At 45.9% G+C, this 27925-nt stretch overlaps 1 protein-coding gene across 5 annotated transcripts in view; it reads left to right on the forward strand.

The window, feature by feature from the left end:
- ENOX1 (ecto-NOX disulfide-thiol exchanger 1) overlaps positions 1-27925 on the forward strand; it is a 659885-nt gene that overhangs the window by 450217 nt on the left and 181743 nt on the right. For all 5 annotated transcript variants that reach the window (XM_047756005.1, XM_047756008.1, XM_047756006.1 and 2 more), the window contains 2 exons: positions 25770-25943; positions 27167-27373. In XM_047756005.1, the coding sequence (XP_047611961.1) occupies positions 25770-25943; positions 27167-27373 (381 nt within the window). The remainder of the gene's footprint in view (positions 1-25769; positions 25944-27166; positions 27374-27925) is intronic.

A 27925-nucleotide genomic window follows, 5' to 3' on the forward strand; every position in this document is an offset into this window, starting at 1 on the left:
TGATGTATTATCCTTTCTATAGATCATTAGATTCAATCTGCTAAAATTTTACATCATAATTCATGACAGATACTGTCTGTCTATAATTTTCTTCTAATGCCTTTGTCTGGTGTTGGTGTCAGTGTAATGATAGCATCGTAAAATGAACTGGGAGGTATTGCCGCCTCTGTAATTTCCTGGAAGAATTTATGTAGAATTCCTATTATGTTTTCTTTAATATTTAATTTATACCAAGGTAGAATTCTCTAATGAAGTCAGATGGGATTGGAGTTTCCTTGTAAGAATGATTTTTTTCTCTGAATTCAATTTCTTCAATAGATGTAGGGCTATATAGTTTTTGTTTTTGTTTTTTCCCTTAAGTGAGCTTCAGTAGTGTGTGTCTTTCAAGGGATCCATCCATGTTGTCAAATTCACTGACAAAAATTTGTTTGCAATATTAATTTATATTTATTAGGATCTCTGGTTGTTCCCTCTCCCATGTCTTCTCTCTTCTCCTTCCTGACCCTGGCTGGAGGCTTATCTATTTCATTGATCTTCACAAAGAAGTAGCATTTGATTTCATTGTTTTTTCTGTTAGTTTTAATGTTTTATATTTTTATTCCTATTTTTATTTGTATGATTTCCTCTTAATGTTTATTTTAGCCTTAATTTGTTCATTCTTTTTACTAGATTTTGAAGGGGGAAGCCAGGTTCATTGATTTGAGACTCTTTTATAATTAGGTGTTTAGTGCCATAAATTTCCCTCCAAGAATTGCTTTAGCTGCATCCTATGAATTTTGGCTTGTTGTTATTTTCATTTAGTTTTACTAAGCATCTTTTCATTTCTCTTTTGATTCTGTCTTTGACCCTTCAGTTTATTCAGAAATACGTTACTTAGTTTCCAAATACTTGATGATTGCTCAAATGTCTTTCTGTCATTAAACTCTAGTTTAATTCCATTGTGGTCTCTGAATGTACTTGTATGATTTGTATCTTTGTGATTTTATTGATATTTGCTTTGTGTCTAGAATATGGTCCCTTGTAAATGCACCATGTCCAGTGGAAAAGAAAGTGTTTTGTGCTCTTGTTAAGTGTTATGCAAATGGTAATTAGGTCAATTTGATGGAGAGTATTCTCTATATTCTTACTGATTTGCTGCCTGCTTGTTCTAGCAATTATTAAGAGTTATTGAAATTTCTGACTATTATAATGAATTTTTCTAACTCACCTTTTCATTCTGCCAATTTTTACATCATGTATTTTAAAGTCCTACCGTTCAGTGCAAAGAATGTTTGGGATTGTTATTTTACCTGATTATCTGATTCTTTTTTCTATTACAAAATGACTTTTTTTCTGGTCAGTTTTTTTGTTCTCATATCTACTTTGTTATTAATAAAGCCCCTTCTTCAAGCTGTCTTTTGATTAGTGTTAGCATTGTATATAACATAAATACTTTTAAGCTATTTATGACTTCAGAGTTAATGTGAGTTTCTTGTAGGCAGCATGTAGTTGGGTCTTGCTTTTTTAAAATCAATCTAAAATCTCTGCCTTTTAATTAAGGTATTTTGACTACTTACCTTTTATATGATTATCAGTACAATTGGGTTAATATCAGTCTTACTAGTCGGTTTTGTCTATTTTATTCTTTATGCCATTTTTTCTGCTTTTTGGTTTTCTTTTGGATTGAGTATCTTTTATGATTCCAGTTTTATCTCTTGTTACCACTTCATGTATGGCATAAGAATAATAAACAGTGTGATTTTATTTCCCCCTCTTGTCCTATGTGCTATTTTCTGCTTTACATTTTGCTTCTACATATGTTATGAACCCAAAACACTCTGGTAATATTTTTGCTTTTTCAGTATTTCGTGTAAAGAAATAAAAAACCTCTTTTACACCAAAGTACGTATTTACCATTTTCCACATTCTCGATTCCGTTGTATAGACTAAGATTTTATATTTTGGGTTTTTTTTTTTTTTTTTTGCTGCATAAAGCACTCTCTTTATTATTATTACAGTGTAGATCTGCTGTGTTGGTTTATTATGTCCCCAAAAGTCATTATTTTGCTTTCATTTTTGAGAGATGTTTTTACTGGCTACAGAATTCTAGGCTTACTGAAGTTTTTTCCCAATTCTTTACAGGTGTCACTACATCTTTTAGCTTCTGTAATTTTCAACAAGAAACCTACTCTCATTGTTACCTTTGTTCCTCTGTACATAACAGATCTATTTTTCTGTGGATGCTTTTAATAATTTGTATTCATCACTGGTTTTATATAACTTGATTATTGTGTCTTGGAGTTTTTTTCTTCATGTTTTTTGTGCCACATATTCTTAAGCTTCTTGCATCTGTGAGTTTATAGTTTTTATCAAGTTTGGAAAATCTTCAGCCGTTAGTTCTGGCTCCACCTCCTTCCTTTAGAGAATGTAATTATAAATATATTAGGCTACTTGTGGTTATCCCACAGCTTTTTTATGCTCTTTTTTTGTGTGTGTGTTTTTCTCCTGTGTTTCATTTTGGGGTAGTTCTTATTGCTGTTCCTATTGTCTAAAAGTCCATTATGCTTTAATTTAATGGTTAATCTCCTGTTAATTTTATGCATCATTTTTTCATATCATATGTTGTAACTCTCATCTCTAGATCTACTTTTAGTTAAGTTCAACTTGTATTTTTTTTTTAATCTTCCAGATCTATTTAACATGTCCAATCTTGATTCCACCTTCTTGAACTTAGGGAGCATGGTTACAACTACTTTAATATCTTTGTCTACTAATTGTGTCATTTTTCATTTACGTTAATGTTTCTATTGGTTTATTTTCCTTTTCCTCATAGGTCAGATTCTCTTGCTTCTTTGTATGCCTGGTGTATTTTTTTTTTTTTCCCTGTTGCTGTAACTAGTTACCACAAAACTTAGTAGCTTAAAACAACACAATTTATTACCTTACAGTTTTGTAGGTTAGAAGGTCTCATTAGGGCTCAAATCAAGGTGCCATCAAATCTTCATTCCTTTCTGGAAGCTCCAGGAGAGAATCTGTTTCCTCGCCTTGCCTTTTCCAGCTCCTGGGTGTTGCCTGCATTCCTTGGCTTATGCTCCCTTCCATCTTCAAAGGCCTCAGTGATAGGTTGCATCCTTCATATCAGATAATCCTGACTTTATCTCCTGCCTCCCTCTTCCTCTTTTTTTGTTTTTTGGGTTTTTTGTTTTGTTTTGTTTTTCTTTTTTTTTTTTTGAACTGCCTATGGTGGTTCCCAGGCTAGGGGTCTAATCGGAGCTGTAGCCACTGGCCTACACCAGAACCATAGCAACTCGGGATCCGAGCCACATCTGCAACCTACACCACAGCTCACGGCAACACCAGATCCTTAACCCACTGAGCAAGGTCAGGGATCGAACCCGCAACCTCATGGTTCCTAGTCGGATTCATTAACCCCTGCACCACAACAGGAACTCCAGTCCCTCCCTCTTCCTCTTTTAAGGACCCTTATGATTATACTGGTCCCCTTGGAATAATCCAGGATAATCACTCTGTCTTAAGATCAGCTGATTAGCAACCTTAATACCATCTGCAGCCTTAATTCCCCTTCGCCAGCTAAAATTACCTGTCTCCAAGTTGGGGTTAGCCTATCACGTGTGGTCATTTGGTTGCCAGACATTGTGAATTTCACCTTGTTCGTTGCTGGATATTTTCATATTCTTCTAAATATCCTTAAGGTTTATTCTAGGAGGCATTTCAGTTCATTGGCAATAGTTTGAACATTTTTTAAAAAACTATTAAAGTATAGTTGATTTGCAATGCTGTATCAATTTCTGCTATACAGCAAAGTGAACCAGTCATATATATGTATGTTTTGCGTATGTGTATATATAATATATAAAATGGATATAGATATACATTCTTTTTCTCACATTATCTTCCATCATGTTCTATCACAAGAGATCGGATGTAGTTCCTTGTGCTGTACAGTAAGACCTCATTGCTTATCCATTCTAAATGGAATAGTTTGCATCACTAACCTTTTAAGGCTTCCTCTAAAGCTTGTCAGTCTAGCTCTATTTTGCCCTACTACAGAGGCAGTGCCATTCATATTTTTCTCCCCAATGGTGAGCCCTTTCTACTCCAGCCAATGAGGTACATTCTGTCCCCAGCCTTTGTGATGTCTGTAGATTCGTCCTCTAGCCCTTTTCAGTGGTTCTTTTCTCAGCCTTGAGTAGTTGCCTCACCTGCATTCATCATCACTTGTTAGCTGAAGGCTCCAGTGGATGAGTCCTCTTCAAATCTCTAAGCTTGCTCACCTTCTCTCTCTCACTCTGTGTGTATGTGCCTTTGCACAGTCATGGGCAGTTCTCCCTCCAGTACTCTGCCTGCCCTGCAAGCTCTCATGGGCTTGGTTTCCCCAAACTGTCAACTTTGCCTTCACTCAGAGAAACTGCTGGACTCCTCCTCCCTGTGCTGGATCCTGGAAACCCTCTCTTGGAAGTACACTGGGGGCGGGGGGGGGGGGGGGGGTCACGTGGCTTACCTTGTTTGTTTCCCTTTTCTCAGGAATCTTTGTCTCGTACTGCCTGATGTCCTGTATCTGAAAGCCATGTGTCATATATTTTATCTGGCTTTGTAGTTGTTTCAGGTGGGAGAGCATTTCCAGTCTCTGTTGTTCTCTCCTTGCCAGAAGCAGAAGTTAAACATTTGCCACATCCTTCATTTTGATAAGGGCAGCAATGATACCCAAATATTTAACACCTGATAGGCCTCGGGCACTGACCAAACAGAACAGATGCTGGCCTGAAGCAGGGATACGGCCATCCTGGTGTTTACCAGCTGAAGGTCAGTTCTGTGTGTTGTTGAAACCCCATCATCCATCCAATTCAGGGTTTTGTCAGACAGTCCTGCTGCGGTAAAAGGAGCTTTGCAATAAGACTGACCTGGGGTTTTGTGTTCTGGCTCTTGCCATCGCTAACTTAAATAGTTTCCATCCTTTAATTTCTGCTGCTCTACCATGATGGAGACTAAGTGGAGTCCAAATTGTGAAGGTGCCTAGCATCCTGCCTGGCCCCGAGCATCCTCAGGACCTTTCCAGGCACTAACCAGACCATCCTTCAGGGTTCATGTGGATTCTTGAAGGCCAGCCACAACCCAGAGGGCAACTCATCCAAGAGGAAGAAGAGACCATACCCAGGAGTTTTTTGGTAGGGAAAGGGATCTGAAAGAATTAGAACTATGAGGTGGCCAGGGGGGTGTGAGTGGGGAGCTGAGTAGTGATCAGCATAGCTCAGAAAGCCTCCTGGTCAGGCTGGTGTAAAGTCAGTCCAAGGTGGGGAGCTGGTGCCCATGGCCACAGGAGAGGCCAGTGCCAGGCGGGCCAGCCCCCTGCCAATTGTGGAGGGGTGATGCAAGGGGAGGGTGATGCAAGGGAAGAGATGCCACAGTTCAGTTAGAACTTGGCAGGGTTCTGACCGGCATCCTCTCGTAGCCTAAACTATGTCTTTGCTTCTTTTTTTCTTTCTCCTTTGTGTCTTTCTAGGGCCACACCCATGGCATATGGAGGTGCCCAGGCTAGGGGTCCACTTGGAGCTGTAGCCGCTGGCCTACACCACAGCGTCTGCAACCTACACCACAGCTCACGGCAACGCCAGATCCTTAACCCACTGAGTGGGGCCAGGGATCGAACCCGCGTCCTCATGGCTCCTAGTCAGATTCGTTTCCACGGTGCCACAATGGGAACTCCACCTCTCTGCTTCTTAAGGTGGTAATAGTCCAGGGCCATCCTGGCCCAGCCCCTCTACAGGTGGTGGCAAAGGGGGTCAGTCTGAGGACCCCTTTGTGGGACAAGCCATCTTGCCATCGTCTTTGGGGATCCCGCCCCCCCCACACACACATGGCCCTCTTTTATGGTCCACTGTGTCTGTGATGCTGGGCATCCCATCAGCCTTTTCATTTCATTTTGAGGCTTTTCAGCAAATCAAGGCAGCTTGTGTTTGTCACTTTTACTTCCCCTGCAAGTTCCTGTCTGTCCCTCTAGAACCACGAAGCCCAAACCTCCGTCTTTAGCCTTTTGGTGTCCCCGGCTTGGAGCACTTGTGCTTGGTGACGGTGGTGTTCAATGTCCGTGTCAGAGCATTCTCCTTTCACCACCTCGGGCCAGGGGACAGAGCAGAAGAGGCCCCAGGAACAGAAACAGACTTGGAAAAAACAGAGACGAGAGGCCGGACTAGGGGAGGAGGTGGACTGGAGGCTTGGGGTTGGCACGTGCACACTGAGGCATATAGAACAATGGGCCAGCGGGGTCCTGCCGTTTAACACAGACCACTCTGCCCAGGATTCAGTGATCATCTGTGTGGGAAAAGAATCTAAAGAGAATGGACGTGTGTATGCTTGTGAGTGAATCACTTGGTTGGACAGCAGAAATGATCTCAGCGTTGTAAGTCAACTAGATTTCAATAAAACTTTCAAAAATGGAGGCGTTCCCCTTCATGGTTCTGCAGTAGCGAACCCGCATGATATCCATGAGGATGCGAGTTCAATCCCCGGCCTTGCTCAGTGGGTTAAGGATCCGGCATTGCCTCGAGCTGTGGTGTAGGTCATAGACACAGCTTGGATCCTGCGTGGCTGTGGCCCTGATGTAGGCCGGCAGCTGCAGCCCTGATTCAGCCCCTGTCCTGGGAGCTTCCATATGCTACAGATGCGGTCCTAAAAAGACAAAAAAAAAAAAAAGGCTCCAGGATCCACTCTCATGATACACGCCTGATATATCCCTCTCAGTTTACTCTATTTTAGTTTAACTTTGCTCTGTTTGTTCAACAAATACTTTTTGCTGAAATTATTCACTTCTCTCATGCCTCTATCCTGACACACTGTGATGGAAAGAAGATAATTACCTGTGATAAAGGTTTCAAAGCCTTTGGACTGACTTCAAATATAGTTTAAAAAATGTGACCATCTTTTTTTGTTACAGTAAAAAAAATAAAAATAAAAAATAAAAAAAAGCACCCCACCCTAATAGACTGAGGGCATGAACGCCCAAGCTGGCATTCTACTCTGGCTTTTCTGGCACATGGAAATTCCCCATCCAGTTTCAATGGGCAGGTGTCGATTAGCCAGGCCTGGGACTCGGTCCCTGGCAGATCGGTTCTCTGTCAACTCCCCACCATGGACGCTTTTGATCTCAGCTCGGGCTGAAGGAGGCCTACTGATCCAGAATGCCCCCAGCAGTAAGAGGAGAAAGCTATATAATAACATAGACAAAGAAAGATAAATAAAACACCCGAGAGCCCTTTGCCCTCAAAAAGTCATTCGATAAATACGGTAAAAAGGAGCGCAATGGAAAGCGTGGCCCCAGCCCCAAGGGGCAGCCTCTGTCTGACTTGGGAAGGGATTTACCAGCTGCTCCTGGGCTCCACCTTGGGGGACACAGTGGCACAGCTAGACACTTTCGAAGAGGAAGGCTCCTTGTCATTGCAAGTGTGGACGGGCTTGCTTTAGGAGGAGCCACGGGGGCTGTGTGGCCCTCCCTGATTTTGCTGTCACTTTCTCCCGCAGCTTCCTGCCCCCATGAAAGCGTCACGGGCCAGGGGTCCTGGCTTACACCTCGGTGTGCCCAATGACTAACACGCTGCTGAGCAACTTTGTAGATACTGAAAGAGCAAATGTGTCAGAGGGACCTAGGGTAATATGCCACCCAGCTCCTCAGGTTTTCTGGTTACAAGGCTTAGCGGAGGAAGGTCCCTGGTGGCTCAGAGGGTTAGGATCCAGCATTATCATGGCCGAGGCACAGGTTCCACCCCTGGCCCGGGAACGTCCACATGCCGTGGGCATGGCCAAATAAACAAAACAACTTGGTGGATCAGACATAGAGAAGAGACTTATGGTTGCCAAGGAGGAGGAGGTAGAGGTAGGATATATTGGGAGTTTGGGATTAGCAGATGCAAACCAGTATATACAGAGCGGATAAACAATAAGGTCCTACTGTCTAGCACAGGGAACTATATTCAATACCCTGTGATAAATCATAGTGGAATAGAATATGAAAAAGAATGTATAAGTGTGTGTGTGTGTAACTGAATCACTGTGCTGAATGGAAGAAATTAATACAATATTGTCTATCAACTGTATTTCAATTAAAGAAAAACCTTGGGGGAGTTCCCGTCGTGGCGCAGTGGTTAACAAATCCGACTAGGAACCATGAGGTTGCGGGTTCGGTCCCTGCCCTTGCTCAGTGGGTTAAGGAACCAGCATTGCCGTGAGCTGTGGTGTAGGTTGCAGACGAGGCTCGGATCCCGAGTTGCTGTGGCTCTGGCGTAGGCTGGTGGCTACAGCTCCGATTCAAGCCCTAGCCTGGGAACCTCCATATGCCGCGGGAGCAGCCCAAGAAATAGCAACAACAACAAAAAAGACAAAAAGACAAAAGACAAAAAAAAAAAGAAAAACCTTGGGAGTTTCCTGGTAGCCTAGCGGTTAAGGACTTGGTGTTTTCACTTGTGTGGCTCAGGTTTGATCCATGGCTTGAGAAACAAACAAACAAAGAAACAAAACTTAGTGGAGGACGCTAACGTGAAGAAGACATAGTTATGTTGGGATCATGGGTTACAGTGAAAAGAAAGTGGGTACACAGCGCGCGTGCGCGCGCACACACACACACACACACACACACGCCTTCCTTCTCCCTTCCCCCTCCTTCCTCCTGTCATGCTCCTGTCTGCTCTAAAGTACGATAATATATGGAATGGTATATTGAATTCTCTTTCTGCACAAGATAAACTCTTAGCACCATGGTGAAGCCCCAGAGTCCTTTGAAATGGAAAAACCGAACTATAATTTACATTTGTATATTGATTTCTGGTTTGTAAATTGCCAGCACATAAATGCCCATCTTCACATCTGGCATCCACAATAACCATAGGAAGGAGGGAGGGCCAGAGTTAGCCTCACAGAGGAGGGCCCTGAGCTGGACTGGGGGCTGAACCCTGTCGCTGTTAAGCCTCCCAGCTCTTTCCCTGTGCTTCCCTGGAGACCACAGGCAAGTAGACCCTCATTTCAGCCAGGAGAGAATGGGCCATGATCTGCTTTTCCTCTGACCCGAGGGATGCTGGGAGCAAACATCTTTAGCCTCCCAAACCTCAGCTTCCTTTCATCTCTGCAGAGGAACGGAGCCGTGTCAGAAAGACTAACTTATTAAATGACGGAAAAAAGGATTTTGAAAATACAGTGTTGCCTAAGGGTTTAGCGACAGTTCAAAACTAGATGCCTCTGGGAGTTCCCGTTGTGCCTCAGCAGTAATGAACCCAACTAGGTAGGATCCATGAAGATGCAGGTTAGATCCCTGGCCTCACTCAGTGGGTTAAGAATCGGTGTTGCCGTGAGCTGTGGTGTAGGTCGCAGACACGGCTGGGATCTGGCATGGCTGTGGCTGTGGCGTAGGCCGTGGGCTGTAGCTCCCATTCAAGCCCAAGCCTGGGAACTTCTGCATGTCACTGGTGCAGCTTTAAAAAGACAAAAAAAAAAACCCAAAAAAACAAAAAACCCTAGATGCCTCTGGGAATGAGAATGAGATTAGACCCCTCTCCCCCAATGAAAACCAAACAAGCTCTTTGAATTTACAACTAAACCAAAAATAATTTCAAATGAAAATCCAGGTCTCGTCTCTGCTTTTAACCTTGAACTCTCGGGGAAGGGGGGGGGGGGGGAAATCTGGGGGGGTGTTTTTCACGCAAGAAATAGTTCCTCTAAGGTTTTCCTACTGAAGGATCCATTCTAAGGAGGAAGACACGACCAAAACAAGTGGTTAAGAGATGCTCTTGAATGGATACTGCACTCAGCCCAAAAGGCTGAATTAGTTTTAAATGGTGCTTTCTTAGGGAAACTAGTCCAACCTGAGTTTACTTCTCTGAAAAATCAGTCCCTGGAGTTTTTTTTTTTTTTTTTTTTTTTTGCTTTTTAGGGCCGTACCTGTGGTATGTGGAGGTTCCCAGGCGAGGGATCGATTCGTCTCTACAGCTGCCAGCCTACACCACGGCCTACACCGCAGCCACAGCAGCTCCAGATCTGCACCCTACACCACAGCTCACGGCAACACCAGATCCATAACCCACTGAGCGAGGCCAGGGATCGAACCCGCGACCTCATGGTTCCTAGTCGGATTCGTTTCCGCTGCGTCATGATGGGCGCTCCCAACGCCTAGAATTTACTGGGAATGTTTCCAGAAATGACAGGCTGTCAGAGAGGATGGTTGGGCTTTGGTGTGTTGTAAATGAAGATGCGCATCAACATGTCAGTAACTAAATCTGACCAGAGTATCAGATGCGACAAGGTATTTTTCAAGTCTGATGCTGCTCGATTTTAATTTACTAAAAAGACATATCTGTGCGTGTGTGTGTGTAAAGAAACTTAATAACATAGACATGTTCACTTAAATTGATAAAAGAGTATTACAATGAGGAAAACTAAGTTTAAGGGGAAAATATGCCATATGTGTGAATAGTATAGGGGTGCCTTTAAGTATAATACCTAACAGTCCTGGAAGAAAAAGCAGAGAGGAAACAGCTCTGAGTTCAGTGATTTGCATTTCCAGGCACAAGAAGACATCTTGGGTCCTTGGGAGGAGAGACGTATTTTTTTCCTGATGCTAAACTCTTGGAGAAATATCTTCTGTCATGAAACTCTGTGGCATGGCCTCCTCAGTTGTTTGCCTAGAAAACCCTCTTGACTTCCCCCTAAAGAATGACCTCTTGAAAGCAGGGTAGGTAACAAAACATTAACCTAGAAAGCATCAGAGAGGAATTCCCATCTTGGCTCAGTGGTAAACGAATCTGCCTGGTATCCATGAGGATGCAGGTTCAATCCCTGGCCTCATTCAGTGGGTTAAGGATCTAGTGTTTGCAGGAGCTGTGGTATAGATTGGAGACGCGGCTCGGATCCTGTGTTGCTGTGGCTGTAGTGTAGGCTGGTGGCTGTAGCTTTGATTAGACCCCTAGCCTGGGAACCTCCAAATGCGTGGGTGCAGACCTAAAAAGACCAAAAAAAAAAAAAAGGCAGTGGAGAGCTGGGATATACCCATTTTTTTTTAAGGGAAGGACCCTCAGGCAGTGTTGTATCATGTGTATCGTGTGACACACATGATAAATGACTGTGTACAGTATTTATCATTTTGGTCTTTTTTTTTTTTTTCTTTTCTAGGGCTGCATTCAGGGCATATGGAGGTTCCCAGGTCAGGGGTCGAATGTGAACTGCACCTGCTGGCCTTCTCCACAGCCACGCCAGATTCGAGCCGCATCTGTGACCTACACCACAGCTCATGGCAACACCGGATCCTTAACCCACTGAGCAAGGCCAGGGATTGAACCCGCAACCTCATGGTTCCTTGTCAGATTCATTAACCACTGAGCCAGGACAGGAACTCCACACTATTCATCCTTAAAGTGAGTAGCTAATCAACTATAGTAGAAAAAATAAAAATCATAAAAAAAGAAAAAACAAAAGTGAGTAGCTAATATGTATTGAGCACTTCCAATGTACCAGGCCCTCTTTTAGGCCCTTTCTGTATATTAACTGATTTCAGCCCCATAATTACCCTATCAAGGTGTTATTTTTAATTCCTCTTTTTGCAGGTTCAAAATTGGAGGAATGGGAGTTCCCTGGTGGTCTAGTGGTTAGGATTCGGCACTTTGATTGCTCTGGCCCGGGTTCAATCCTTGGCTTGGGAACTGAGACCCCACATTAAGCTGCCATACATATACCATGGTCAAAAAAAAGGAAAAAGAAACAAAAAGAGGAGAATTTTTTTAAAACGAAGAATGGAGAAGTTCCCATCATGGCTCAGTGGTAATGAAACCAGCCAGTATCTATGAGGTTGCGGGTTCAATCCCTGGCCTTTCTCAGTGGGTTAAAGATCCAGCATTGCTGTGAGCTGTGATGTAGGTCACAGATGCAGCTCAGATCGGCTGTGGCTGTGGCTGTGGTGTAGGCTGGCAGCTGCAACTCCAGTTTGAGCTCTAGCCCTAGCCTGGGAACTTCCATATGCTGTGGGTGTGGCCCTAAAAAGACAAAAAAAAAAAAAGAGAGAGAGAATGGAGAAGTAGAGAGACCAGCCAGCTGGGCAGGGGTGGATTCCACCCTTGAATTTAGGACTCAGAATTTAAGGCCCTCCACCTGTCACTGTTGCTGTCCCCTCTGATTTCTTTTTTCTCTCCATCGTCAACTCTATCTCCCCTCTGATTTCCTCATTCCTACCCATAACCTGCACTTTCTTAATTTTCTCCATCTTTTTTTTCCCCTTAACTGACCGTAATAGAAAATCAAAGGCAGTGTCTGTTGAATAGGGCTAATGCCCCCTCATTCAAATTTTAGCGGTCGTGAGTTAGGATTTTATTTCAGTCTCTTTTGTAAGTTTGCTTTAAGAAGCTCTCAGGCCGCCTTTCGATTCTAGCATTCCCCTGTGGCGTGAAAGGAAGTTGTGAAAAAAGGCACCCATTCCGATCCTGCGTTTTCCAAGTGCTCCCAAGCCAATTGACTTTGTATGGCTTTAAATGATACCGACATGCTCTCAGCCCCCCTGCCTCTCCACCCCGTTCCTTTATGATCAGATCTATGTCCTTGCAGCCGTGAGCTGGTGGGAGAGTCTATGTTGATGAGTACTCAGAGTCCAGTTCCGTCAGCGTTTTCTGTGTTTTTTGCACAACTCACTCCTCTGCCTCTCAGTCCCATTATCAGTAACATGAGAGTAACAATGGTGTCATTTTCCCAGTGGTGTTAAGAGGAACCCCCATCGCTTTCATTGTTTCGTCAATAAGCTAAATAGAGTGCCAGGTATCCTTTACTCTAAAATCTGGCATGACTTTATGCAATGACACCGAGGCTTGAGCAACCAAGCCTTGCATTGTCTTATTCCTTTGGTATGAACGCGGTCAATCTTGTGAATTTTGCAATTTCTTCCACTCAGTTAACAAATGTTTCTTGAGGGCGATGCCGGGTGCCATGAACCGAGTTGGACCTGGGAGTTAAGGTGATATTCACAAAGTGCAGTCAAAAAATTAAATTAATACCAGATGAGTCTACGATTTAAAAATCACACACCATTCAAAGTTTTCTTTAGGGGCATGAAGTGTTTACCTTTAGAATAGGCTCTCTTTTCTCTCCAAGTCCACAGCTCGAGGCTGATCTTATTTAAAGAGAGTAACTCTGTGTTCTTTCAGCCCTTTCAAACAGTAAGTTTAAATTGAAACCTACATAAATTGTTTCAAATAATACCATGCGAATGTTTTCTTTGAAGCGAAATATTGAATACGTTTGCCTTTGTTCTCGTTTAAATTTATGAGACGCTACCTCTCTCCCAGAGGCCTTTGTAAACTGAAACCAAGGTTGATGAATAAAATCAAAAGGTTAGCCCCTGTATATTACCTCAGAAAGATGCAGGTTTCAAAAGGGAAGATCCCTATAAAGACATTGACAGGCTGTGAAATAGCACCTCTGCTGTCATGACCACTGATGACAGTGGGCTGTTAGCAATGTGACGCCAGCCTGGTCCCCGGACTTCAGAGAGGACCAGCTTTCCAGAGCAAAGAAGCCTTGAATGCCGGGCAGAAATGGGTTGCTGTACATTCTCTAGTCTCTCAACATACTCTTGGAGAGTCCCCACTCCTTGTGGGCAGATAGATGGTAGGCTAGGCAGATAGATGGGGAAAAAAATTCAAGTGCTTGTCCTGTGTGCTTGACTGAATATTCAAAAGTATTTCTCAAGATTCATTAGTGTTTCGCCTTTACTTTCTGCTCTTGTGCCCTGAGCCTGTTAGGACAAAAGCAGGGAACGCCAAGAGCCTATTCAGTCCTCTTTTTTTCCCCCTATCATTATGTAACAGCCCTGCTGTACAAAGTCACATAACATCATACGGAGAGAAAATTAATCATCGCCTCATGAGAGAGGAATGTGAAAAGAAGTTTGAAAGAAGTCATTTAGCGGCCCCAATTAGAGCCTATTCTTGGGGGTCTCCCGTGAGCATCATTGGCTGATCCCAGCTCCAGGGATGTGTGAAGGGGATGGTGGGAGGGGGCGGGGCAAGGGGGGAGGGCAGGAGAGGAGGGAGGAAGATAGAGAAGCTTCTGGGCCCACACACAGAGGCTTCTGCCACACTCCAGATGAGCACGGATGAGAACGTGGGTAGCAATAGGGGTGGGAGAGAAGATGGCAGAGAAAACCTTTCAAGGGTAGGTCTGTCGGGAAGGTCTTGAACTGTGACCGGATGTGGTTGCCATCAGAAGTTTCAAACAAGGACGCGAGGAAGGACAAGTATCAGGAAGAGAAGCAGGCAGACCCTCAAGTGACTTCATCTGCTCAAGATCATCTAGTAGGACCAGAGCAGGACGGCTGCCCTAGACACTGCAAACCATTTGCACTGAAGTACATTCAGACAAGACTCAGAAACACGTGAGAAGGATGCCAGAGGGCAGAGAAAATAACACAAGCTTTGGAGTTCCCGTCGTGGCGCAGTGGAAGCAAATCTGACTGGGAACCATGAGGTTGCGGGTTTGATCCCTGGCCTCGCTCCGTGGGTTAAGGATCTGGTGTTGCCGTGAGCTGTGGTATAGGTCGCAGATGCAGCTCGAATCTGGCGTGGCTGTGGCTGGGGTGTAAGCTGCAGGATACAGCTCCGATTAGACCCCTAGCCTGGGATCCTCCATATGCCGTGGGTGCAGCACACCCCCCTCCAAAAAAAGAAGAAAATAACACAAGCTTCCAACATGATGAATTAGGCGGAACCCCACACGACACACGATTTGGCAGTGGCCCTCAAAACTGGAAATCCACACCAAAGCATTCAGAAGACATAAACCTTGGGGATGGGGGCGGGGGGCTGTCTAAATGGATTTGTCTAAAGGGATCATCCCTCCTCCAGTGGCTGAGTGTGACCTGCAAGGCGAAATTTGCTGGCGAATTAGAAGGAGCAGAAACTTAGAGAAAGACCTAAGGCCCGGGAGGGAACATTCGAGACCGAGAAGATCTTAAAGGGACAGACTTGGGAACATGCCGTGCAAATACGCAACATCTTCTATCACGTCTCGAAACGCCAACTGCGGAATTGCCCGGCAGCATCCTGCAGAGGCAAGACGTGTGTGTTCCAGTTGAATGAGGGTGTCCGGTGGGTGTCAGCTCTGTGATGGGACCGTCCAAAAGTCCCGCGTCGAGAGAGGAGATGAAGCTTTCGGCACAGGCTGGACACAGCGCGAGCATTTGTATGTGATCACGGTTTTTCGGTCCTGATGTCCTCATCAGTGGGGAAAAAAAAAAAGAGTCTAGAATTCAGAAAGGTGTAGCGAGCACTGCTGATCATAGCAATTGGCATCAGTGTGGCCTGTTTCTGGGGTAACCCTAGGCTTCTGAAAAGGTGGTCTTGGGGGACAGTCACAGGTGGAGGGTGGGACTCAGGGAAGCAGGGAGAAGATGCAGGTATTCTCCTGAGCTTCTTTGATGGATTGGACCAGTCAAACTGGGAAAAAATTAATGTAAAAAAATTAATGTAGGAGTTCCCTTGTGGGGCAGCGGAAATGAACCCAGCCAGTATCCATGAGAATTCGGATTCCATCCCTGGCCTCACTCAGTGGGTTGGGGATCCGGCATTGCCATGAGCTGTGGTGTGGGTCACGGATGTGGCTCGGATCCCGAGTTGCTGTGACTGCAGTGTGGGCTAGCAGCTGTAGCTCTGATTCCACCCCTAGCCTAGGAACTTCCATATGCTGTGGGTGCGGCCCTATAAAGCAAAAAATAATAATGATAATATAAGAAATTAATTTAAAAAATTAGGCCTGGTACAGTAGCCCAGCAGCCCAGACTAAGAACAGTGGGTTAAAGTACAGGATGTCAGGTCCTGAATTAACATGCGGGGGGATCAGTTTCTCATGAAGTCCCTTGGAGAGCAGAATGGGCCCTCCTAGGAAGTAGCAAATGAGCTGTCACCGGACAGGTGGCAGGGTTGGAGACCTGTAGGATGGAGAGCATCAGAGGAAACAAATGCACACTGATGTGGCAGTAGGTTGGCCACACTTGCAGTGTATGATGGAAATTCCCAGGCCAGGGATTGAACCCGAGCTGCAGCTGCAACCGATACCACAGCTGCAGCAATGCCAGATCCTTCGTCTACTGTGCCACAGAGGGAACTCTGCAGCAGGACTCTTGAATGCAGTGCCAGCTTTGATCCTAACTAGCTGTGTTGCTGTGAGCAAGTCACCTAACCTCTCTGGACCTCAATCTTCTTATCTCTACATCAAGAGGGTAGGACTAAGAAATGCCCAAGTCTCCTTCAGTTTGGGGATGTCAGGATCTTCAGTAACACCCAGTGTCCCTTGCTTCCTTGTCAGAGTGATCTCCTCCCCACTTGGCTGCTGTGGCTTTTATGCCCGTTGTGTCTAGAGTGTGTGTCTCAGCCGGTCCAGGGGACACAGAGCGCTGCCTTTGTGACAGGTAGGGCCTCTGAATAGACACTGCTCCTAGAGTTCCCTTTGTGGCTTAGTGGTTAATGAACCCAACTAGGATCCATGAGGAAGTGTTTGATCCCTGACCTTGCTCAGTGGGTTAAAGATCTGGCCTTGCCATGAGCTGTGGTGTAGGTTGCGGATGCGGCTTGGGTCTGGCATGGCTGTGGCTGTGGTGTAGGCCAGCAGCTGTAGCTCCGATTCAACCCCTAGCCTGGGGACCTCCACATGCTGCAGGTGCAGCCCTAAAAAAAAAACAGAGGGAAAAAAAAAAAGACAAACAAACAAACTGCTCTGGCGTCAAAATCAAATCACCCCGCCCTGCAACCTGAATGAATTTCTAAGAACCTGGGATGGGCTATTTTACCTCCAGCTCCCTCAAAACGCATTTGGTTTCCAAGGACCTGCTCTGCGCTTGGGTTGCTAGAAAGATGTGACAGACCCCCTTTGAGCCGTCAGTTCTTCCCCTGTACCAGTCTTGGTCAGAAGTTTCAAAAATCCTCTTCATGTGGTGTCATGTCATATTTTCAGACACGGACACACATCTTTTCACTCAAGTCAACAGGACTTGAAATAGCTGTTGACGGCTGCATTCCCCCCAACTGCCAGTATCGCCTCCCCCGTCAAAGGAGACAGAGGGCTTTATGGATGGAGTGAGTGAGGTCTTTGTAACCTGGGCCCAGCAGGGCTCCGGGAGCGCACGTCGAATATACATTTTGGGTTTAAATGGAAAACATACCTCTCCACCTTGGCATCTCTTTGGAAAGATCACAGAAGCATTTTCAATTTTGCTTTCTTAAAGATTCCGCTCGTAGGCATTCACTTATCTTATAAAGTGCGCTATGATGTGAGCGTATCATCTGTGTGGTTGATTGGTTCTGGACAAAGTCTTCGAGGTTTGTTTTTTCACAGAAGGAAAACCTAAGAGCAAGTCTGCCTCCAGGGGACTGGTTGTGAACCATTGCTTCGAAGAGAATATTTGCAGCTATTTTTGTGTCTGTGATCCCAATAAGCAGATTGTAGAGTTGCCTTTTTGGTTATTTATTTACTTATTTTTATTTTTTATTTTTTGCTTTCCAGGGCCATACTCACCATATGAAGGTTCTCAGATTAGGGGTTCAGCCACAGCCACATGGGATCTGAGCCACACCTGTAAAATACACCACTGCTCACAGCAACGCCAGCCAGGCCAGGGATGGAACCTGCATCTTCATGGGTGCTCGTTGGGTTCGTTTCCGCTGAGCCACAACCCGAGCTCCCTGTGGAAATGCCTTTTTGAGGTGCCCAGCGCATAGATAGATGCCATCCTTTTGAGACTCCGATCAGCTGTCACCCCTTTCCGGGTTCCACCATCTCCGTATTGGTTTCCTCTGGCTGTCGTAACAAAGCACCACAAGCTGGCAGGACTTAAAGCAGAAGCGTCTCCTGTCACAGTTCTGGAGGCAAGAAGCCTGGAGTCAAGGCGCTGGCAGGCTGTCCCCTCTCTGAAGGGTCTTGGGAAGAATCTGTGTCACGCCTTTCTCCCGGCTCCTGGTATTTGTCGACAATCCTTGCATTCCTTGGCTTGCAGCTGTGTCGTGCCAGTCACGGCCCCTATTGTCACATGACACGTCCTCTCTGCGTCTCTGTCTGTGTCTCTTCACATCTTATAAGGATGCAGGTCCTATGGGACAGGGCCCACCCTAATCAAGAATGATCTTAACTTGGAGCTCCCGTCGTGGCTCAGTGGTTGATGAATCCGATGAGGAAACATGAGGTTGCAGGTTCAAAATCCCGGGCCTTGCTCAGTGGCTTAAGGATCCGGCGTTGCTGTGAGCTGTGGTGTAGGTTGCAGACGCAGCTCGGATCCCGCGTGGCTGTGGCTTAGCGTAGACCAGCAGCTACAGCTCCGATTCAACCCCTAGCCTGGGAACCTCCATATGCCTCTGGAGCGGCCCTAGAAAAGGCAAAAAGACCAAAAACAAAACAAAAAAAAGATCTTAACTTAATGGCATTCTCCAAGACCCTGTTTATAAATAAAGTCACATCCCCAGGTACCAGGGGAGTTGGGACTTCAGCACTTTCTGTTCAGGGGGACACAGTTTAAACCACAACACCCCCATCCTGGGCTCATTTCAATGCCTCCTTTCTCTCTGTTTCCATAGCACCTCCTGCTCACAGTCCTGTAGGAGCTGTCACACGGTATTGTCATTTTCCATCTATTGCTATTTTCCAACAGTTTCTGCCACTAGACTGTTGCTTCCATGCAGAAAGTACTCACATCTTTGTCTCTGCAGCCAGAGTACCTAGTAAAACATCCAGCACCTACGAGGCCCTCCAGTGTTTGGCCAACAAAGTACATCATCGTCCTGATCTTTGACGTGTATACAGCGTTGGTAACAGACTTACCTGAGGTTACATAAATGGACATACAAGTATGTATCAGTTAGGAGTTCCTGTGCTGGCTCAGGGGGTTAAGAATCCAACATAGTATCCCTGAGGATGCGGGTTTGATCCCGGGCCTGGCTCGGTGGGTTAAGGATCCGAGGTTATCGCAAGCTGCAGTGTAGGTCACAGCCACAGCTCAGATCTGATGTGGCCGTGGCCGTGGCTGTGGCAGAGGCCAGCAGTTGCAGCTCCTCTTCAACCCCAAGCCTGGGAACCTCCATATGCCGTGGGTGAGGCCATAAAATTAACATATACACACACACAATACACACACACATATTTTATGCCAGCAAATCAGTGATGCTGTAAATACAGCCGTGTTAGACTACTGCTCGGGCACTTCCTCTGATGAAGAAAGTTTAGGAACCTCAGATAATTCCTAAAATCAGTAATCCAAAGAGTGTGTGTGTGTGTGTGTGTGTATACACATTATATATAATTTTGTTTGTTTTGGCTAGATGAACTCTTTGGGTTTTTTTGGTTTTGTTTTTTTTTTTATTATTTCCCAAAAACATTTTTTTTCCCTACTGTACAGCATAGTGATCCAGGTACACATACATGCACACATTCTTTTTTCTCCCATTCTCATGCTCCGTCACAAGTGATGGGACATAGTTCTCCGTGCTACACCGCAGGATCTCATTGCTAATCCATTGCAAAGGGCATATGTTATATATAATTGTTACTGTTTGTTGCATACTCACCATGAGTTGGGTATTAAAGTAAACACTTCGGGTTCTTATTTAATCCTATTTAATCCACCCAAGAGGCTATAATTTAAAATGACCATCCCATTTTACAGATATCATAAATGAGGCTTGACAGGGTTGGTTAATATTTCCCGAGTCCACACTGCCAGTGTGCCGGAGACCCAGGCACCTGATGACAGGCGTGTCTGATTGCAGACGTGGGCGCCTACCCATCAGCATGTGGCGTCTTGTACACGCTCCTGTCTGGTGTCCTCGTTGGCCTCTACCTGATGAAGACCCTGGAGCCCAGAGAAGTTAAGGAACCAGCCGGCCTCACGGAAACCCAGCTACACCCACATCCTTTTATCTCAAGATCAGCTTCTTAGCAACTCCTTTTTTTTGTTGATCATGAAGTGATTTTTAAGAATATTAGAAAGGAGTTCCCGTTGCGGCTCAGTGATAATGAATCCGACCAGTATCCCTGACGATGCAGGTTTGATCCCTGGCCTCGCTCGGTGGGTTAAGGATCCGGCGTTGCTGTGAGCTGTGGTGTAGGTCGCAGACACAGCTTCGATGCTCCGTGGCTGGGGTATAGGCTGGCAGCTATAGCAAAAAAAGAAAAAGAAAAAACGAGGGAAAAGGAGAACATGAAATGGACAAAAGCATTACTTTTATGGTCCATGAACGTAACTGAACTGATCTTATAGATGGGCAGAGCTTGTCCATTGCAATGAGAAATTATGATGAAAAACAGTCTCTCCATCCTAAACTTCCAGGACACAGAATGTCCTTGGGTATCACGTGGTCTCTCTGTCGCGTGATGACAGATCATATTTTAAGTCAATAATTCTTCTGGAGGAAGGAGAGGAGCTGCTGCAAGTTAGGCAGGAACCCTGCAGCCTGCTTCCGTCCTGGACAACCCCCATGCCATGGACCTCAAGCAGGAGGAAGGGGGCCCTGGAGCCCTGCTTCTGAGCCTCAGCATCTGGCTGGGTTCGACCTGGTCAGGCTCTGCCCTGCATCCTAGGACTGAGAACTGGGGCGTCTGCGTCCTCCTGCAAGCCCCAGGCTTCACTTCTAGTGTCTGGAGCCTGCCTTCTTTCTCCAGCTTAGGTAATGTGCCTCATTATCTAGTGTTTCTTGACCTGTGACCCGGTCGCATTAAGCCCATCCCAGGTTCCCCAGGACTAAGTCAGATCCGTGGGTGGGTGAGGCCCCCGTGACCTGCGCACGGAGTCTCCTGGCAGAGCGGGCCAGCCCGGCCTTGTGTTTTGTCTGCTGCTCAGAATCTCCGCCCATCACCAGACCCAGAATGTTACCCCTTGGACTGATTCCTGCCTCTGTTTCCCTTATTATTCTCTCAAAACACTGGGCTGCACTTGGTCTTGACCCCGACAGCTTGCCTCTGTCCCCTCAGCCGCAGTCCAGCTCACACCTAACCTAGTTCTGTCTGGCCTTGACCAGAGACAGGCTGCTATTGCTTTTCTTTCGGGGGGCGGCGGGGGTGGGGTGGGGGGTTCTAGTAGTTAATTTCAATGAGACTCACTACTAAGGCATTGACTGGAAAGGGCAGAAAGGCGGAAGGTCGCCGCTAGGGGGCAGCAGAGAGCAGGAGGGGAGGAGGGCTGCACAGCACAGGGCCTCCGGCCTGGCAGAGGGCACACCTGACCTTCAGTGGCTGCCCTGCAGTGAGAGTAAAGTCAAAACATACTAGTTTGAAGGGCAAGATCCCTTCCGATATGATGCCTGCGATCGCTCCGTACATCATGGCGCCCCTGTCGCGGGCTCGCCCTGCTGTAGCTGTGGATGACTGTTGGGGAAATCTCCTGGCCTATCAGGCCTCCCCCCCGGTGGATCCCTTCCTGGGGGGCTCTTTCAGTCCTTGGAGACTCAGCTCTTCTGCTGTGTTTGGTGCCCGTCCTTTCCCCCGCTCCAACCCTGTGATTTTCCCCAGGGGGGAGTGTGTCACAGTTATGTTTCCAACTCCAGATCCTGGCCCTAGAATGTGCCCAGCAAATGTCGGATGAAAGATGAATGAATGGATGGATGGATGCAACGACCGTACCTCTAAAATCTTGAGCACAAAACCCCAACCTGCGCTCTGAAAAATGCTCGTCGAGTTGATACAAACACCGGACGGAATCAGTCAACAGGATCTCTGTTTCTGCTTTTGTCTTTTCCAGTTGGGAAAAGACAACTAAAAAGAAACATTTGCTGAGCCTCGGCCTTGCTGCCTGTGTGCTTGCAGCCAGCGATGCAGAGAGGAGCTGGGGACCGCCGTCTTTGAAATATGTAATGCTTCCTCTTGTTTCAGTACGATTTCTAGAAGAAGGTTCTCCTGTGTGTTTAATCGAATTCCTTCTCGCTGCAATTTCCACCTCCTCGCTCTTTTCCCTGAGTGGCGTTAGAACTCACCATCTCTCAAGGTCATGTGTCTCTCAGACGTTCAAAAATTGTGCATTTGCTCGAATGCCTTCACCCCAATGGGCTCCTGTGCTGTTTGAGAAAACAATTTTCACCTGTTCTTATATTGTTAAAAAGTAATGGGTTCATTTTTTGAAAAACAGTTTAATCCTTCCCACCACGTCTTCTCAAATAGTAAATCTCAGGTTCTCAGGTCCAACATAATTTAAGTGTTAACTCCTTTCAAAGTTCCTTTCAAGCTCCTGCACTCACCATGTGGATTTCTTTAAACCCGCCTTCGTATTAGCGTCTCTGAGAAAGCAGAGTAACGCTTGCTTGTGTGTTAAGATACTTTGCTCAAGAGTAGTATCTTTTGTCTCCATTTCTGAAGATGTATGTATTTATTTGGGCTTCAGAAAGAAAACAGAAGTCTGCTACAGCTACCAGAGAAGGCAAGGGCCAGGCTTCTCAGCTCATTTGGGGGAACATCTGGTTATTATAATTCAGGGAGCTCTCATTTCAGGGTGTGCAGTCCTGAGTGATTTCAGCCTTAAATCACCCTGGGTTGGCAAACAATAGTAAGAGCCAGGCCAGGAAACAAACAGATGCATCTTGTGTACTGAATGAGATTACATAAAGGTCAAAACAGGCCAATATTTCTATTTTTAATAGATTCCCTTTAGCAGCCGGTATGTTATGGTCGTGTCAGTGACATTGGAAGCCATTCTCTTCTGGAACTTCTCCTTTACAAGTGGCATCTGGATCAGAAAGATACGTCTGTTTTTTTGTTTTGTTTTGTTTTTAAGAGTGGAGTACATTTTTGGTAGTGGCATCTATTAGGTGCATGATCAAGTTGGGTCATTCTAGGTGGAAACGTTGAAGTGGTTAAGAGAGAGGAGTTTACATCCAGAGCTGGAGACCTGGGCCTTAGTTCTGACTCTGCCATCCATTTGCTTTGCAATGTTTGAAATTTCCCATAACTGCCTGAAGCCTCCATTTCTTTATGGGTAAAATGGGAGTAAGTCCTGTCAAACCTGGTGAAGATTTCAAATGAATGATGAAAACAGGCACCTGTCTCTGCAGCCCCACTGCACCTGGAAGTTCCCCGGCTAGGGATTGAACCTGTGCCACAGCTGCCGCACACGGGAACATTCATGTCTAAATGTTCATGCCCTGCACATGACACTTTGTTTTGAGAGGTTATTAGCACAGAATCCTGGAGTCCTAGAAGGCTAGGTTACAAGAGATTATTCAGTCAAAAGCTCTACATGAGAGAGATGAAGAAATGGTACCAAGAATGGTAGTTACAGAAGTGCCTCGAAGGTCCGGGTGACTGCTTGGAATGAGAATGCTGAGGCGTTCCCGTTGTGGCTCAGTGGAAACAAATCTGACTAGTAACCATGAGGTTTTGGCTTCAGTCCCTGGCCTCCTCACTCAGTGCATTAAGGATCTGGCGGTGTAGGTCACAGACACGGCTCAGATCCTGTGTTGCTGTGGCTATGGTGTAGGCTAGTAGCTATAGCTCCGATTCAACCCCTAGCCTGGGAACCACCGTATGCTGCAGGTGCCACCCTAAAAAAAAAGCAAAAAGGGGGGGGGGGAATTCTGATTTGGAGTTTACATTGAAGATTTCTTAAAAAAAAAAAAAAGAAAAAGAAAAAAAGCCTGAACTGGAGTTCCTGTTGCGGCTCAGCAGGTTAAGAACCTGATATCATGTCCATGAGGATGTGGGCCGATCCCTGACCTCGCTCAGCTGGGTTAAAGACCCAGCATTGCTGTGACTGTGGTGTAGGCCAGTAGCTGTAGCTCCGAATTGACCCCGAGCCCAGGAGCATTGATATGCCACAGGTGTGCCCCCCTCCCCCAAAAAAAACCCCAAACACCAAAAAGCCACCTCATTTGACTGAAGTAAGGCTTGTATGCTGTCATGCAGGTGAAGTGGATTTCCTTGTAAAGGGGACAGCAAACCCCTTGGGCTTTCAGATCAGGATCACCCTGCTTTTTCTGTCCAACCCGGAGGAGGCGTGGAAATAGCCAAGGTAGCCGAGGCAAGTTACGGTAAACGTCTTCCTGGAAAGAAAAAGGCGATGCTGGCCCTTTTGTAGCCCCCGCAGCATCTTCGTAAACAAGGCATGTGGTTGTCACTGCACCTGCCTCCGGGCTCCTCTGACCTTTCAGCACAGGGTAGCCAAGAGTGAGGCCACGCGGGAGCCTAAGGCACCAGCCGGATGCAAGAACCTCGTTGGGAGAGGGGCAGGCGGAATGAATGGGAAAGATCTAGAATAACGGGGATAACTGTAACTATATGTAGGTCCCTGTGCTATGTCTGACCACTTGTCATGGAACATGATGGAGGGTCATGTCAGAAAAAGAATGTGTGTCTAGATGTATGACCGGGTCACTGTGCTGTACAACAGAGATTGACAGAACACTGTTAATCAATCATAAAAAATGTTTAAAAAATAAACAGTGAAATCACTAAAAAAAAATCATTAAAAATAAATGGAATAATGGAGAAGGGAAGGAAAATAGGAGGAGGAAACTTCATCCCTGAGGACCAACGTGGCGATCACCATGGCTACAGCCGGGGGTCAGTGATGCTCTTTGTCCACTGAGGAGAGTCTCACCCTACCAGCCAGAGCGTCTGTTTTCTGAAAACAGAAACATTCTCGGGAGAGGGATCCCCTTGCAGCTCTTCTGAAGCTCAGCACATATGAACAGTCCCAACTCTTAGGTCTTACTAATGTAAGGAGAGAGGGAGTTCCCACTGGGGCGCAGTGGAAATAAATCTGACTAGCATCCATGAGGATGCAGGTTCAATCCCTGGTCTTGCTCAGTGCGTTAAGGATCTGGGGTTGCCGGGAGCTGTGGTGTAGGTCATAGATGAAGCTCAGATCCCACATTGCTGTGGCTGTGGTGTAGGCCAGCAGCGGTAGCTCCGATTTCAACCCCCTCGCCTGGGAATTTCCATATGCTGCAGGTCTGGACTTAAAAAGCAAAAAAAAAAAAATCCATGTATTTCACCTTTGAAATGACCTGCTTTATTATCACACTAAAAACAGAAAAGAAAAGAAAAGAAAAACAATTCAGTGTTTATATTAGAAAACCCATCCTTTGGTGACCTTCCATTTTTTATACAGGGCCTAAATGTGTATTTTTTTTTTTATGCAACAAATAAAGAGTTCAAAAAGGTGGTCAGTTATTTGCTGATTGAATTATAGGAGGAAAGTGTGATTATGCAGTAGGACTCGGAAAGGTATAGAGCTCCTTTTAGGCCTGCATGTGTCTAATGCAGCCTTCCTCAGTATAATCAGTCTTTGTTTTTTTATTTCCTGGGGGGAATAGGTTAGATTGGACCTGAATGCATCATTATATTAAACTGAACTTTCCTATTTCCTAAATCTAGGGCACTTGTGCTAGAACCAGGGTGACAAGCAGATACAGTGGGCATTTCCATGTTACCGAGTCTTCCCACATCCTGGGTGGTAAGGCAGTTCCATCTCCATTGAAGTTACACAGAAAAGCACAGTCACAAGATTAGCAAAGCTTCGTGGTGCATGGTTTTCCCCTTTAATATGCTGGGCTCCGTTCTGCCGTCCGAGTGTTTTCCATAATATAACCTCTCTGTAAAATTCATCTTTTATTTTTGCTTTACCCCTCTGGACTGGGTTTCTCTATTGCTCTAGTTATGGCAGGAGAAATTCCCAGAAAACAGAGAGCATAAAGTCAGATCTTCTTTGCGGAAAAACAGCAAAAGTAACCGCCAAGACTGGCTTACGATCCTGCAGCCACAGTGTTATCTCGTGTACTTTACAGACTCCATCTGCGTGCCCAGCTTCGATCCAGGTCTCAACATGATGGCTGGAATCACCCCCATCAACCCCATGATACCAGGCCTGGGGCTGGTACCACCCCCTCCGCCCACAGAAGTGGCCGTCGTCAAAGAAATAATCCACTGCAAGAGTTGTACCCTTTTTCCTCAAAATCCAAGTAAGTGGTCTCTGTGAGAAACATTGGTTCATCAATTTAAATTGCTTCCCTTTTTTTTTGAAATGTATAGTCTTGCATCCATTTTCATATGCGACTCAAAGTTTGCCCACGTGGGTGCACAGGATGGGGGTCTTTCTGCAGAGGCCTTTGTCTCCAGATTAGAAACACACACGCGTCCCTGTGTCTCTCCAGGAACTAAACCGATCTCCCGATCCTGGCGTGTGTCCTTGGGGTGGTATATCCAGCATGAAGAACCTTTGTGCGTGTAGCTAAGTCTAGCATTTGCCACACTTCCATGCATCCCTCACACACGTGAGAGAGCAACTCTGAGATGCGTTTCGCTAGATGGAAAATGGAATTACTTTGGCAGTTAGCAACCTGGGGGCAGGGGCTGGGGGAGAGCCTGCATCTCAGAGTTTCTGGGCCAAATTGCCTTCACTGGAAGGAAACATACATTTGATGAAATAAATAGGGCCCCCCCTTTTTTTTAAATTTAGCCTCTACTACTAAGTTTACGAGCTTAAGTAGCTGGAATTTTTTTTTTTTATTCATATTAATCAGTGTTGCCTTTTTAAAGTGGACTTTTCTGGAGATTGCTTTAGTAATCTCCATATAAACTAGGTAAAATGTTGTGACAGTATACATTTTATCTTTTTGTACAGCCTCCCCCCCAATTTAATAGTTGGCTCATTTAAATGTGAATCTTTTTTTTTTTTTTAAGTGTTTTTTTTTTTTTTTCTCAGGCCTGGTGTTTCCCAGCCCAGTAAGTAGCGCGCCAGCTCTCAGGCTCCGTGCCGCTCTGTTCTGCCTCCCAGACAAAGCAGATAACAAGCCTGGGTTTTTCATCATGCTGTCATTTCCATCACGCTTTGTACTGCGCGAAGTCCTTTTTTTTTTTTTTTCCTTTTTCTTTCCGGTTTTCTGGGCTTCTGTATTATGAAGGAGAAATGAAATTGTGCTCACATGTGCTTTTTCTCTGTTGGCGGACGAGCATAGCCAGAAATGAACACAGAAAGTGAAAGCCAAGTTGGGGGGGAAGGGGGGACAAGCACCCCCACATCCGGACAGCCCGCCATCCGTGTCAGAGGCCCTGGAAATTCATCCTGACTCAGAATGGAGACAGTTACTCAGGGAGTTTGACTTTCACCAGGTGGATCAGGGAAAAAAAAAAAAAATCGAAAATGGATAAAAGGCCAAACCCTCTGTTTCGCTGTGATTCTCAGATCTCCCACCTCCGTCCACGAGAGAACGGCCCCCCGGGTGTAAGACCGTGTTCGTGGGAGGATTGCCGGAAAACGCCACCGAGGAAATCATCCAGGAAGTCTTCGAGCAGTGCGGGGACATCACGGCGATCCGGAAAAGCAAGAAGAATTTTTGTCACATTCGCTTTGCCGAGGAGTTCATGGTTGATAAGGCCATTTACCTTTCTGGTACTGTGCATCATATAAGGGCTTTTCCGGGCGCTTTGTGGCATTTTGTAACAGCGAAGCGAGCATCTTCCCAGAGTTCCTGTTGGGGCTTAGTGGAAAGGAACCTCAATAGTATCCATGAGGACACGGGTTCGATCCCCGGCCTCAGTCAGTAGGTTAAGGATCCGGCATTGCCGTGAGCCGTGGTGCAGGTCACAGATGTGGCTCGGATCCTGCATTGCTGTGGCTGGGGTGTAGCCCAGCAACTGTAACGCTGATTCAACCCCTAGCCTGGGAACCTCCACATGCTGGCGGGGGGGCAGGGGGCAGGGGGGAGGATGTCTTCTCTTTTGCTTCAAGGCACAATAAAGTCTTCAGAGTTTGGGACTGGAAAAGGAGGAAGTCTGCCCTTTCCCCAGAGAGCCAGGAGCTCTGTGTTAAGTCTGTGATCACACCTCCTGGCTGCAGGCATCATTTCCCACCATCCAAGCTTTAGGAATTTCGATTTTTTTGTTGTTTGCTTGTTTGGTTTGTTTCTTTGGCCACAGGGGCAGCATGTGGAAGTTCCCAGGC

The sequence above is a fragment of the Phacochoerus africanus genome, chromosome 13 (assembly GCF_016906955.1).
Source record: "Phacochoerus africanus isolate WHEZ1 chromosome 13, ROS_Pafr_v1, whole genome shotgun sequence".
In the NCBI taxonomy this organism is placed as follows: domain Eukaryota; kingdom Metazoa; phylum Chordata; class Mammalia; order Artiodactyla; family Suidae; genus Phacochoerus; species Phacochoerus africanus.